At 37.2% G+C, this 14,829-nt stretch overlaps 1 protein-coding gene across 1 annotated transcript; it reads left to right on the forward strand.

The window, feature by feature from the left end:
- Positions 1-656: 656 nt before the first annotated feature.
- Positions 657-8,111, forward strand: ogfrl1 (opioid growth factor receptor-like 1). The gene is made up of 7 exons (XM_055029782.1): positions 657-1,048; positions 2,250-2,336; positions 2,448-2,526; positions 2,672-2,750; positions 3,448-3,514; positions 3,606-3,751; positions 4,493-8,111. Exons 1-7 carry the CDS (start codon positions 863-865, stop codon positions 5,010-5,012), a joined length of 1,164 nt encoding a protein of 387 aa, XP_054885757.1. The 5' UTR covers positions 657-862; the 3' UTR covers positions 5,013-8,111.
- The last annotated feature ends 6,718 nt before the right edge of the window (positions 8,112-14,829 follow it).

Consider the following 14,829-nt stretch of genomic DNA (forward strand, 5'->3'; position numbering starts at 1 on the left):
GGGAAAAATTAAGAGACCTCTTAAAATGATCAATTTATCTGATTTTACTCTTTTATATGTTTATGTTTGACAACATTTTTCTGAAATTCCAAGCAAAAATATAATATTTATTTGCAGAAAATTAGAGATGGTCAATACAACAAAAACGGAGAAGTGCTTTCAGACCTCAAATAATGTAAAAAAAAAAAAAAAAAAAAAAATTCATATTCATTTAGAAACAACAATACTAATGTTTTAACTCAGGAAAAGATCAGAAATCAATATTTGGTGGAAAAACAAGAAAGTTTTCAATGGGGTTCAGTGCAGTGGGCTCTTTGTTTTTTTCCAGATCTCAATATATATAAATACATATAATTTTTCTTGTAACAACTGAAGGTAACATAGTATCTTGATGATGCTATAAAAATAAATAACACTTGCTCTTTACAGTTTGAAAGCCTCATCTTCAATATTACAAACAAATCTTTGTCCACTCATCTTCACCTGATATTCTCTTTTATGGGCCATAGTTTTATCATAAATTCACCTTTTAATTCCGACAACAAAGTTTAATTTAATTCAAAATGTATAACATAATAAATGAATGTCCCATTTATGAGATTACAGCTCTTCTATTTTTACTGTTCCTCATCGGCTAGTGATGTCTGTGGCTTTAAGACCTCCCCCTTCATCTCGGCGGCACTAATCACCCCCCATACCGAAACGCGCATCATCGCTGCTGATGTGGAATTTCCCCCTTCTTTATGCCGTTTAAAAGCCCGGCACTGAAGCCCCCGCACCGAGGCACCGTTCATCTCAACGATGTAGCGTCCTGCGCAGGCGAGAGGACCAAACGCGAGGGCAGGAGTTGCATGTGTTGTCAATGGGAAACCTGGTGGGCAGCTGGCGTTTCAAGGAGCCGAGCACCGTTGAGGAATGCGACTCGACGTGGGGATCGGACTCGGAGAGCGATGAGCCGACGGCTGAGGACGACAGCGGCATTTCCGACTCCGTCAGCCCGGCGGAGAGCGAGCGGGCCGCGGGACACAGCGGGGACGCTGCCCTGCAGGTAGACGGAGGAAGGGAGGGTGATGCAGGCGGTACCGTGAGTCCCGCACTGTGTTCCGACAAGGCCAAGCTGAGGGCAAACTAAATTATTCATGGAGCAAGAGTCGGTTGATGATTCAGATAATTCAGCGCGTATATTTCTATTCATTTCAGTCTGATTTAGTGAACCATGCGTTGACAGTAAATGTCTGGATTTTCTTTAAATTTGTATCACAAAACAATGCAAGCATGGGGTGACTGTGGAGAGCAACAATATAGTGTTAACAGGAAGAAAGAACCGCACTGCATGGGAAAGAAAAGCAAAGTTAATGCCAACAATTATGCTGAATAACAGTTTTAATTTGCAATGTTTATGACACTACATTTTAAATAACATTCGTTCAAATTTTGAGGAACTCAGAAATTGCTCTTGAGATCCTTGCTACTTTTATTCTTAGTTGCTGCAAAGCTAAAACTTGTAGTTAAGACTTGGAAAATTGTATTGCAGTAAGTAGTTTTCCTGATGTAAAAGACAAAAATGCATAGGCTTTTTTTCCGGTTTAATAATGTTTACCAACAGCATAAGCATCATTTTCATTGAGAACTTTACATTTTTAAAGTCAGATGGTTTCTGACTGAACATCCAGTTGCTATGAGTTTATTTATTAAGAAAATAATAATTTTACATCGACTCTGAAAAGTTGTAAACATTTCCAAATCAAACAAAATTCCAGTCAAAACCTAAAAAAGTATAAAAGACTCAGTTCATCTTTCTTCTGGTACCAATTTTTGTTCAGAAAACCACCGCTCCAGTCCGCAGATATCCTATCTATCAGAGAAAGTTTTTTTTTTTAAAGACACTTCTTGATGATTTGCAGAGTATAAACAGGTTTTAGCTAAGTAAATCCCTTCAAGTAGTTAAATATGGCCATAATCCACATGCAGGATCTTTTTGTGGGGCCTGCAGCGCGGCACTGATGTGAGTTGGCCTCCTTTGCTGTTGAGAAACGGATGAATGATGACAGCACTTGACCTCAAAAGAGAGCAAATGCTTTTAAATCATTTGAACAGCATATAAGAGCTCCCCTCCATCTGCTCTAATGAGGAATGACTTATTTATTTTATTCTGGACCTGCATTTTTTGAACTTTTCTCTTTCAACTGTCTTTTTTTCATTTGGTCTTTATTTTATTCATGGTCTTCCTTTCCGTCTTCCTCTTTCAGCTGACTGACTCCCCAGAGTCCGCTCCGAAGATGAAGAGGAGTTTTTACGCCGCCAGGGATCTCTACAAATATCGTCACAGCTACCCGGTACATTCATACACCCATGCATGTTTCCAAAAAACATGGATGATATATTTTCCTTTCTTCTTCCTACACACATACGCATGTAGACATCCAGTTTTTATGTGTTCGGTGCAGAACTTTAGAAAGTCCCGGCAGCCCACCGAATATCGAAATCTGCGCTTCTACATGAACAAGATCCCCCTGGTGCCCGATGGTAAGAAGCTATGAATTTATTAAGTTTTGTTTTGGTTTAAAGGTTAAAAAGCCCGGCGGGTCAGCAGATCGACTCTGGGTTACAGCAGAAAAGTGAGCGATGAAGAAACGCGTGCAACAGCTGCTCATCCTCTTCCTCTTTTCAGGTATTTACATCGAGGAGATTCTTTCAAAGTGGAGAGGCGACTACGACAAACTGGAGCACAATCACACCTACATTCAGTGGTGAGTGGAGATCTGTTAAACAAAAAATGTGCATTTCTGATGGTGTTGAAGATCATGGAATTAAAATAAATTTGTGTTTAAGTTGAAAACTGTTTACTTGTGTGCAGTTTTAAGAAATCTGCAGCCAGTAAAGGTTGGTCACTTTTCTATTTTAAAACTGGGCAGCAAACAGAGAGTGAGTGAGTTGCTTGGGCAATTTAAAGCTTAAATTGTCCAAGTTTAACCTTTAAACTTAGACAGATAAGTTTAGAGCTAGTATTTGTCCTCTTAAAAGTATTAGTTTGTAACGGCTGTTCAGTCCTGAGTGAAAAACCAAGTAAATTTTACCACAAAATAAAACGTGGCAAAGTTCTCAAAAAAGATTTTGCTGCTTCATAGTACCCACTAACATTTAACAGGGTAATTAAAATAACTTTTCTTGTAACTAAGCTAACTTGATCACTAAAGTCTGCGTCAGATTAGGGTTCAAATTTTGGTGGTTTAATATGTCAGAAGTGAATCTTAGAGTTTATTTTAAAAGACGAGCTTGCAGTTGCCTCCTTCATAAAGGATGACTGAGCAAATCTTGTTACTTCCACAATGAACAGCACCAAAAAGTGCTGAGAAGCAGAGCTCCAACTAATTATCAGGCTTATTCCCTAAGTAATCATCTTCCCATCCACTTCCTGTAACCTGGATTTTTCCTCTGGTGTCCCAGGCTGTTCCCATTAAGAGAACAAGGGCTCAACTTCTACGCACACGAACTGACTCAGGAGGAGATCAAAGTAAGTAGCTCCACCCGATTTTGTTGTTTCGACGAGCTGCTGTGAAACGAAACGCAGCGCTCGTCTGACCCGCTGTCTTTAAACCCATCAGGAATTCCAAAGCACTCGGGAAGCAAAGCGGAGGTTCCTGGCGGCCTATTCCATAATGCTGGATTTTTACGGCGTCAAACTGCTAGATAAAAGCGGCAACGTCGCTCGGGCCCCCAACTGGCAGGAACGCTTCCAGCACCTTAATGAGTAAGCCCACACTCCCACAAAGCTCGCTGTGCAGCAGGCGCTGGGTGATGGATTGCTGAATTTGTGCAGGGAAGCCCGTTGTTAGCTCGCTGTTTGCTGCGTTTTCCGTGTTTAAGGAAGGTAATGGCTCTGAGTCGGATGCGTCTTGATCGCTCCCCCGTCAGGAGCCAAATGTGAAGCAGTATGTTTTTAATTCAAGAGACAGACGGCTTAAAGTTTTAAGGAGAATTTTTTTGAGATTCAGTTTGTTTCATGGAGTGTAAAATGTCATCATGTTTACTTCCAGAAACAAACACCTGCATGTAAAACACAGTTATCTGTTGTTTCTGATAACTGATAAATATGCAAAAGTTTCTGCATGTGGTGGACTGGTCTTTCAGACTAGTATTGGTATTGGTTTTATATGAATATTTATTGTTGTGTAATATAAAAGAGGAGGATGGTGCAGTCTGTTTTTTGCGTGAACAAACTTATTTATGTGTGATTTTTAATTGCGTTTCTTATTTAATAGGCATAAGGTAATTGTGAAATTGTGTTTTTTTGACATTGGTGGAGTTTTGTGCAAAATGTAATGGAAAAGCAGCTACTGATCTTTCAGGCAATATTGTAGAATAGTGAGAAAATTCCTCAGCAAATCAGAGATTGTTAGTTTCTCAGCCCAGCAGAAGGAAAGAAAATTATTCATTTGCATGTTTTCCTCGCCTCAACCAAACTCATTCTCCTCCTGTTTTGTATTTTCAGATCCCACCACAACTACCTGAGGATCACCCGCATCCTGAAGTCCCTCGGTGAGCTCGGCTACGAGGCGTTCAAGGCCCCGCTGGTTCGCCTCTTCCTGGAGGAGTCGCTGTGCAGCGGCATGCTTCCCAACATGCAGCACAGCGTGCTGGAGTACTTCGTCTACACCATCCGCCTGCCGGCCACGCGGCGGCGCCTGCTTCGATTTGCTCGCAAGCACTACAGGCCCGCCCACGCCTTCCTCTGGGGGCCTCCGTCTAAGAAGGGAGCCTGCAGCGGCGGCGGTGGCGGCGGTGGGAGCAGCGGGATCAGAGCTCCTGCTCCCACACCGGAGCACCACAGGAGGGGGGAGGAGAACACAGCAAGTAGCCGGATCAACGTGTCTTCCCATGCTGCCATAATGTGCCAGGACCTGGTCGGAGGAGGGATGAAGGGCTTCCCGGACCTCGGTTCTTATGAGGCCGGGTTGCCGGGGGAGCTGATGCTCGTTAGCGGGAGAAGAGAGAGGAGTGAGTTCAGCTAGGATTCTTCCTTCTGAGAGGAAACTGCAAAAACTCAAAACATTACCTGGTTTCTACTGAAAATATCGGGGGTGCAACAATTGCAGTTTTCTGGCCATTCGCCGATTTCAGATCTTTTAAAAAGCCTACCCTGCCGATTCCTATTTTGGCTGATTTGTTTTTCTGAAATGTTGCTAAATATAGCAAGAGGGAAAGTCACAAAGTTAGTAACAGTGACTGTTGTAAACGGTCTGTCTGTCTAAGATGTTTTGACCTTTGCCAAGGAAGATGAGCTTGTCGGATAAGATCAGCTGCACATGAGAAAATCGGCCGATCAACGATCTCCCAAAAATAAGGAAATCAAAACCAATAAATCGGCTGGCTGATAATTCGGTGCACCCCTAGAAAATATCTTAGTAAACGTGAAATAAGACAAAACTCAACATTTTCCAGCAGGATAAATGAGCTTGTTTTAAGTAAATGATATTGATTTAAAGAAAACTACCTGGCAGATTTTTCACTTATTAAATGGGAAAATTGTTTTGTTATAAGTTAAATAATCTCCCAGTAAAAAAAAAAGGAACATTAACATATTATTGACTTAAATCAAGCTCCTACATCTTGCTGTAAAGCTACTTTTAAGTTTTTCTGTCTTATTTCAATTGTACTAAGATATTTCCATTAGAAACTAGATCAAAATACTAGATGATTTTTTTTGTGTTTTTGCAGATACTCAAACCCAGGAAGACATCAATGAAACATTGTAATTAATAAACATGGGATTAAAATCAATTCAGGTTAAGGGCTTAGAAATTAATTGCAAAACTGATTACACATATTTAGGATTCTAATGTATTTTTTTATTTAGCTTCTAATTACTTTTCAAAATCATTCAAACCAGTAGAGACAATATATTACTTTTGTCTAAAGGTCTGTACTTTTAATAAAAGAAGCAAAGGGGGAGATGTTTGCCTTACATACTGATTTACTCTGAAGCTAATGTGGGAAGGCAAATATTGTTAAATAGACAAATGAACACAGTTTTGTTTGTGCGTCTACATCTTGGGGGGGGGAAGACGAGCAATACTTTGAAAACGTTTTTTAGATTGACCTAAGAGCATCATTTCTGTTGATATCAGATAAAACTGTATCTACTCTGTGATTTTTACTGTTTCAGCTGAAAAGGAAAGAGAAAAACGAACCTTTGAGTTGCGATAAAAAAGAAAAAAATTAAAGAACTGAAAGGCTTTTGGTGGCATACAGACTGTAGTCACACGTCTGAAATGTAATTCTGTCTTTGTCAGGTTCTAAATTAAATCTAACCTCAAGCGTATGAACACATTTAATGAAAATATTTCAGACATAAAACAGTTTATAAATAATTTGCATCTCTACTTTATTGTCCTCCCTGGTCCAGATGTGTAAAACCCTCTTGTATAAATATTTTTTTTAATTGCAGAAGCATAATATCACACTTAAATATGTAGAAGAATCTAACGTATGTGCGTACCTTCAGGGATCTTTTTGCTTTTTAACAATGTTTTTTTTTAGATTTTCACAGATAAAGGTTAATTATGCGTCTGCTGAACTATTTTCTCTGTTGCTTTTTCCAAATGTTTTGGAAAATTTTCAAGTCTTCTGGCAGCTCCCATCAGGATTTTCTTGAAGATGTTCTGGTGCGTCATCACTGCATACACGGTAGCTTTCCAAGGCTTTTTAAATAAAAACCAGGCCCACAGCATTACGGGTCCTCCACCGTAATTGACAATGAGTGTGAGGGGATTTTCCAGACGTCTGCCCCCTCTTTCACGAAGTGTTTGTTGCAGGAAAAACTCCACCTTCATCTCGTCTGACTAAAATCAAACAATTTCCAGTTGAAGTCCCCCAGTAGCAAATAGCAAAAGTTTGCATTTGTGATGGTAGGAGAGAAAAGTTGTCTCTAATTTTTTAATAAGCTTTTGATGAAAAACACAAGAAAACATGTTTCTAGGAAAATTCAATGAGGCGCCAAGTTGAATTTTTGCGCTCCTGCAATAAAAATGAGATGATTTAAACATTTTTTACACATCTCCATCAATGGTGAGGTTTAGTGTGCAGGATTTATTTATTCATTTGTGACTGAAAACAGATTTCTTTATCAGCCGCCACCGCCACAGGATGTATTGTCGTCCATAAGCCTTTTGTTCTTGAATCAAAAACAAAAATGCAGTAAACATGGATTCTAACTGAAGTTATTGTGGCTGAAACTTGTATGTTTGATGTTTTTGACAATCTGTCTTCCTGAGGCGATACACTGTAGGTTTCTCTGAGCTGCTGCGCATCATAAACACAACACCTGATCATCTTGTGTCGCCATAATTTACCTTAATGTGAAAACGTGAACTCCAACCTCATGCGTAGGTTTTTGAACATGTTTTTAAGTCTGTGAATTTGACTTTAAACAACTCTTTAGGGCTAAGTTTGATGCTCTTTTTGCTCAAATAAATACAAATTTTCATTTAATAATTTTGCACAAATATTGTAATAATTTAAGGACATAGGGTCATAGCGGGAAATGGTGAAGTTTTTCTCTTGGAGGCAGGTTTCGTGTAATTAGTTGTAATTAATTAAAAATTCTCTGCTTGCAATAGATAGAAATCTGTGAAATTAAAAGCCATGCAAGGGTTAAGCAGTTCTTCCTGACTTAATCAGAGTTTCTTCTTGCTGACAAGGTTTCAACATCACTCTTCAGCCAAGTGCATCTGATATAATTGTAAAAGTACCTTTTCAGGTAGATTGTATGATAACATGGACTCAAGTATGTTGACTTTTTGTGAAATGAATATGTAAACATACAGTATTGTGTGTGTGTGTGCAGGTATCTCTAATATTCTTAAGTGCCTCTTTTGTATGTTTTATTTATACCTATAAGCTGAGCGTAGTGTCTACACCGACTTCTTGTACATTGTGATTTTTTTGTACAGCATTTTGATATTTAAGTTATTGTTTGCTTTGTAATCATATATTCTATGGGTAATAATGTACAGCAGGAATAAACCTATTAGGAAGAATCACTATAGAGGACAAGTTATTCCAAATATTTGTATCTGGCTTCTGCAATAAAACGTGATTGTTCTACAGAATATTTTCTCCACTTTGTGATTTTGCTCCTTTGGTGAAGAAATCAAGTTTTCTGTTTAAAAAATAATAATTTTTTTTTACTTTTTTACAGAAAGTGTAAGAAAATGTCCTAATTTAAAGATTTTTGTGCTAGTTTAGGAAATCCTAAAGTCAAACAAATACTAGAATCATTTTTTTCTTTTTCACAAATCAAATTAAGCCTTCATAAATTTGTGCATAAATTGCATATTTTTAGATTTTTAACTCCTTATGATCTAATGCCGCACAAAAAACATAAAAAAAAAATCTAAAATAGCAGCTAACTATAGCATGCAAGGTGCAGCTTCTTTTGCTAACTGGTTTACAGAAAATGGAGTTTCGCTGTTTCTTTCCAGTCGCTTTCTCAATATCCTGCCGCATAAAAGTAAAAGCTGTGGGTTGTCTGCAGTGAGAATTTCACCAGATGAAAATCAACATTTCTAGAAATTCATTCAGCTATGTTATTAGTTATCAAACAAATCTGAAGATATATCCTTAAGATTAAGAAATGCCTTTAAAAAACCCAGATTACATTCACTGAAGCATTAAATTAGAGATCCAACAATCTGATATTGAAAAATATTCTAGATTGGGTATCGGTGACGATGTTACTGATCAGTAAGGACAGATATATTCAGTCTAATTCTATGCTTTATTATTTATTTTACAATAGATTTAGAATCCCTAATTATACTTTCTGAACTATTTAAAAGGTTAATCGCAGTTTATTTTATTCACTTTTTGTTTATTATTATTTTTACATAGACTATTTTACTTCTAGTTGTGCCAACAGAACAAAATTAAAGTTGGATTGTTTTTACCGTACACATTTAACCAAACTTGTGAAGCTATTGGTGTATTTAAGTGTGCTGTACAGGTGCAGAATTATGAAATAAATTTGTAATTCTGTACATTTATGTCTGTTTTTAAAATTCAATTCAATCTAGAACTGTTTTTCTGTATCGGATCAGTATGGGATACTGATATATTTATATCAAAAGTGTGAAAATAGGTGCATTTTGACATAAACCCACAAGCTTTTAAGGCTACAATTCCTCAATGCATATTTCTCAGACAAACACAAATCAAATGTATTCATATGAATAAAATTATTTGAAATAATTGACACATTTCACTGATGCTAGAATTTTCGCCTGTGGGTGACTCAAACAACAACCTCAGGAGCTTCTTGGGAGACGCTAGGAAAGAAATCCAGTGCGGTTTTCCAGGACAGAGAACACATCTGCTGCAGCTGATCTGCCAGCCGAATAATTGGATTACAGCCTTCAGAGAAAAGAGCTGAAGACAGAGACGCACCTTCTGAAAACAAACTGAACTGTGCCTTGCAAAAGCAACCAGGAGACGGTTCATGAGGTAAAATTTAAACAGATGTTGCTTGAGCATAAAGACGCCTGAAAACAGCAAAGTATTGGTCAAGTCTTGCAAAAAACAATATAGTAAAAATGTAAGAACAGTTGGCAAAAATAGTCACTTTAAGCAGATTAACAAAAACTACTAAAATATGTTTCTCTTTTGCCTGGGTTTTCTACCACTGTGTACATTTGTTGGTTTTTTAAATATCACAATATTCTTAAAAAAAAAAAAAAAGTCCCGCTAGCACCCTAATGAACTAACTGTCAACCTCATAGCTTAAAATTGTGATAATAAACGGTAAATTAGCTGATTGTGTTTGCCTGTGGACAATAAAATAAATCTAAATGATCACCATAGTAATATTTTTACAGCTTTAATAGTTGAATAATTCAGTCAGATATTTATGTCTGTACCAAGTGATAATTAATATTAATACTAGGCTACAATTAAAACAACACCAATTAATATTTAACTAAAATGGATTGCCTTAAATTGTCCTCCTTCCACCAATGGATGGTTAAAAAACATGAAACTTGTCATTTAAAACTTACAAAGAGCTGCTAAGACTAAAACGAGATCAATAAATAAGCCAATAAATAGTTAAAATCTGAACTATGTCTCCTTTAAGGAGGCAGATAAAGCTTAAAATAAATAAGTGTGTGTATGCAAAAGTATTTAGTGTTGCTTTAGAATAATTAGGAAAAGTTGTTGCATTTCTGGCTTTAAATAGAAAATAAATTTTGCCATATGCTGTGTTGTGATTTTCTCCTGTTTACCATTTTCTCTGTACAGTGTGGGGTTTATATGCGTCTGTCTGCAGATTGGCACCTTTTCTGCAGTGTTGGCCAACAACAGATGGCGTCTCCATGTGGTTCCTGTCTCTTGTCTTCCAGTTCCTCATGCAGGGTTGTGCAGAGAACGTTGTTATGCTTTCAAAGTGACATTTAAAAAATGTTTTTCTTTCATTTCTTTTATAGAAATGATGACACAGAAATGGCCACCAGGTTGTTCAACACACTCCTGCTTCAGTTTATTTCATCAGTTATTTATTTTTTTTTTACAGAGAACAGATCATTTTTGCTCATGATTGGCTTGAAAGATTAAATCCGAAAGCTGATCTCATCCTAACCCATTTTTTGAGTAATTTTTGTTTTACAACCCAACACAGAGGCAAAGGTGATTTTGCTCCCTTTCTACTGAGAGTCCTATAATTTCAGATGTTTTTAAACTCAAAACTGATTTCAATTTTTGTATTTCAAGAGCATTTCACTGTAGAAACAACTGCGTCATCATCATGTAAAGACATTTCTGCTGCAACTCGTAACTGTCCCAGCAAATGGGGCCAAAGTCCTGCACTATGGATTTAAAGTAAGTCACAGGCTGGGGATTTAACTTTTTTTTTTTTAGGTTATTCATGCTGCAAAACAGTGCATGTTTTGTTGTCTTATCGTATCTTTAAGTAATTTAACTCCTTTAGATATCACATGTGAGGCCGATGTCTGGGTAGAACAAGGGTTGGATGAAGAACCGGAGGATAATTAAACGTAGTAACAGTTACAGTCCACCATTTTAAAGTTTGCTCTTAATTTGGTTTTCTGAAAGGTTCATTTATGTATTGGTAGCTGCTGCTGATTTTTAAATGCTTCAGTAATCTAGTGTCAGGATGACTCTGGAGTGAATTTTGATACACACACTGTATGTGTTGTTGTTCTACTGCTTACAGTTTCTTTCTCCAGTGTCATGCTGGGCAACTTCTGTCTCTGCACGGAGTTTCGCCTCGGTCTCAATGGGAGGCAACAGCTGGGCTTAGTATCGGTTTCGGGGGATTTCCCAGTAAAGTCTTGTTTGCGGCCAAAACTCAGGCTGAAATAAAATTTAACTTCTGCTTTTTGTGGTTTCCAGAACCAGAACCTGTTATTATTATTTTTTTTTACATGCAACTGACTTGCATCTGACCTGAATGCAACTGAATGCAACTTATGTTATTGTCAGAAAATATATGCATATATTTATACAAGATATGTAATATTACAATGGAAGTTTGCAAAATGTTTTTATTAAGTTTGAGATGATCGCCTTAGAGTATTGGACTTTTTTAAAATCTTAATTTCTAAATTTTAAATTTAACAGATCCCATGATGCTAAACAGTCTAAACACTTGTATAGTAAAATTAACAGATTGATTTTTAGACAATATTTCACCATATCTGCTTCCCAACTATTGACTTTGTATGTTTAATTGTTTGTTTTTTGGTTGACAAAATTCTGCTTCAAATGTTTTAATCTTAAACAGTTTTTCGTAGCATTGAAATTAATTATTTGAAATATTAAGATATTTTTTGTGTCCTCTCAATCGCCTTTTGTTTAGCAGTTAGACGGAATATATGACAAATTGTTTGGTTTCTTTAAAAATATTTTTATAATTTTGATTTCATTCAAGACTGAAGCAAAAGAATGTTTCATAAACCAAATAAAATATATATTTTTTTACAGTTCTGGGTGGTAAAACTGGGATCTGGTCCCTTTCTTCTGCTGTTCTTGTGCTATAAAGCAATAATCTTAGTAAATAGTAAATTAAGAAGTGACACTTTGGCTCCATCTAGTGGCGCTTTCCTTTCAATTCATGAACAATGGGTTTACAGTAAGTCACAGGCTTGGGATTTTTTTTAAGGTTATTTATGCTTCAAAACAATGCATGTTTAATTTTCTTACTGCATCTTTAACTAATTTACTTTATTTAAACCAGAACTATTTCTTAACTTTTACTTAATTGTAGATGAATAGGTTATCCGATCATGCAGAAGATATAAAACTGCATAAAGCAACTTCTCAATCCTAGAAGAGTAGAATCAGCAAAACTATAGATTTTTAAAGTGGGAACATAATACAGACTAGATTTTTAATATGTTCCGATGGATGAAACCTTGAAAAGAAAGGAAAGCGTAGTTTTTTTTGTGGTTTTTTTGCCAGAGCGCAGATTAGTGTGTTTGTGGGGTCAAGCACCAGTGGGGCAAGCATGACGGAGGATAGAGCCACTCCTCATTTCCTTCCCGGATGACCAACTGTCTCCAGCAGTCCCGTTCAGGATGTCAGAGGAAGAGCACAATTTCTCAGCTTCAAAATAGATCTTTATTTAGTCCGAGTTAAATATAACAGCTGCTGCCTCCTTCCACAGAAAACGCTTCATAGATTTCGAAACAAAATGATCCAAAAAGCAACTGTTGTCAATATTTTTTTATTTCCAGAATGAACACAAAGTACATCATATTCATTTGTTCAGACAAATTATGTTATTATGAGCTTGGGAAGGAGAAAAACAAACACAAATGCTGCAGTTTGTTTTTGTGGGACGCGCTCCTGAGCCAAGCAGTGCAAACAGTCCCACTCCCGGCCACCAGGGGGCGCACGCCGAGAGTGTAGGGTGTTTACAGTCCCTGGATCTCAGATCGACATTAGATGAAACCCTGAACTATGATGTGAAGCCTTAATTTTAGTCACCTCCTTTCTAAATATCAGCATATAAACTCAGATTAGTCAAATACTTATGCTTGGAATATTTTACCGGTTTTAATCTCTTAATTTTATACGTTTTATACTCATGACTTGAACACAGCTGATATTTATTTCCCAACTCAGGCAACAAGCCTGTTTTTTATTAATAAGATGATGAATGTAGGGGTGGAGGAGGGAGTGATCTTGAAATGCTTCCTTCCTTCCTTGTCTGTGGCCCTCTGGTGTGTGTTACACCCGCTTCCTCTTGGCTCTCTTTGTTCAAGGGAGAAGGAGAGAAAACTTACTCAGGAGCAGTTTTCCCAAAACAGCTCCTTCTCAAACTTTTAAGTAATAAAAAGATGCCAGTTGCACTTCAAATGAGTTTGTGTGCTGCTTCTCTGCATGTCCAGTTAGTGTGTAGTAGTGGGCACAAGATTTGCGCTTTAAAAGCTTTTAGCTATGTAGCTCTGCTAGCGAGCAAATTTAAACTGAACACAGATTCTTTTGAAGGTGTTATGCACCACTTTTTTAATGACAACAAATATAAAAAGAGTAAAAGCATATATTATTGGTGTATATTTACAATCTTGAAAGGCCTGGTTGAGGAAAGTATTAGAAAAAAAACATTTTTGTCAAGTTTTAGGCAGCTGCATCATTATGTGAAGTAGCAGAATCGCATTGAACAGAGGCAAAAAACGCTGAAAACTGACCTTTAAATACCATTTGTATGAACTCTCTTGAAAATGGGGGCCACATTAGATTGAGACAAGCAAGAAAACTGGTCAAACCTAGACTGAAGCCACATAGGAAGGCATTTTTCAGGAAAACACTTAAGTCCATCCCACTTGGAAAAAAAGCTTCTTGTGCTCTGGAGCATCAGTAGCTGTTTATAAATATTTGCAAAATGTTAGTGATACTTCACCAAAGTAAAAAGAAATTAAATTTCATTCAATAATCCTAGTGCAAAAGCTTTATCAAAAAACATGATTTTTTTTCAAAATTGTTGTGTTTCCATTAAGAGAATTTATTTTCATAATTTCACTTTATGTTCAGTGGAAACACAACTCCTGTTTACATGCATAACTGTCATGGCGCCAGGCCTTGTTCGTTGCACAAAACTGGTTTTGCAGACTGTGAAAATGAACTACAGCAAGAACAATTCATGGAAAACAAGGTTTAGGGAAAAGATTGTTAGTAAAACAGTTACTAACAATTCAAATCAGAGGAGTGAACTGGCCTATATCTCAGTTTGTAAAGTCGGATGATGCTACAACGTGGAAACCTTCCTGAGATGGTAAGGGCAGTTGGCTGCTGCAAACATCCGACTGAAAGCCCAAAAACCTAACACCAGCTTCCAGTCAAGGATGTTTACAGTAGCCCTGACTGCCAACCGGGCCTGAGGGGACGCAGCACCTGTGAACACACGGTTCTGTTAGCTCTTATTTATCAAAGTTGCAAACATGTGTCCCACAAGAGAAACAGGAGGAAACAAACTAATCCTTTTAAAAATCTTATTCATTTTTATAGTTGGCCTGTAATCAAACTGTGCCATTCTTCTTTGAGTATGAATGAATGAATGAATGACTGACGGCGTCTCCTGCTGATGGAGAAGTGAGTTATTCGCTGACGGCGCTCATGTTGCTCCTGTGATTAATTACAGGAAATGATGGCGCCTCTTTTGTGTTTGGGGTAAACATTTGATAAATGATCGAGGAAAAGACGAAAACCAGCACTATTTGCAGACAGCAGTGCCAGTAAGTTTCATAAGTATTAAAATAAAACTTAAAAATAAATGCTTTCAGTACAAAAATGTGACACATATCTTCTGCTTTTGTT

The sequence above is a fragment of the Poeciliopsis prolifica genome, unplaced genomic scaffold, assembly GCF_027474105.1.
Source record: "Poeciliopsis prolifica strain line A6 unplaced genomic scaffold, Auburn_PproV2 SCAFFOLD005, whole genome shotgun sequence".
NCBI classification, from domain to species: domain Eukaryota; kingdom Metazoa; phylum Chordata; class Actinopteri; order Cyprinodontiformes; family Poeciliidae; genus Poeciliopsis; species Poeciliopsis prolifica.

Coding starts and splice junctions, on each gene's coding strand:
- ogfrl1 (XM_055029782.1), top strand. CDS start 863: ATGGGAAACCTGGTGGGCAGCTGGCGTTTCAAGGAGCCGAGCACCGTT. Junction 2,337..2,447: donor AATATCGTCACAGCTACCCG/GTACATTCATAC, acceptor TGTTCGGTGCAG/AACTTTAGAAAGTCCCGGCA. Junction 3,515..3,605: donor TGACTCAGGAGGAGATCAAA/GTAAGTAGCTCC, acceptor TAAACCCATCAG/GAATTCCAAAGCACTCGGGA.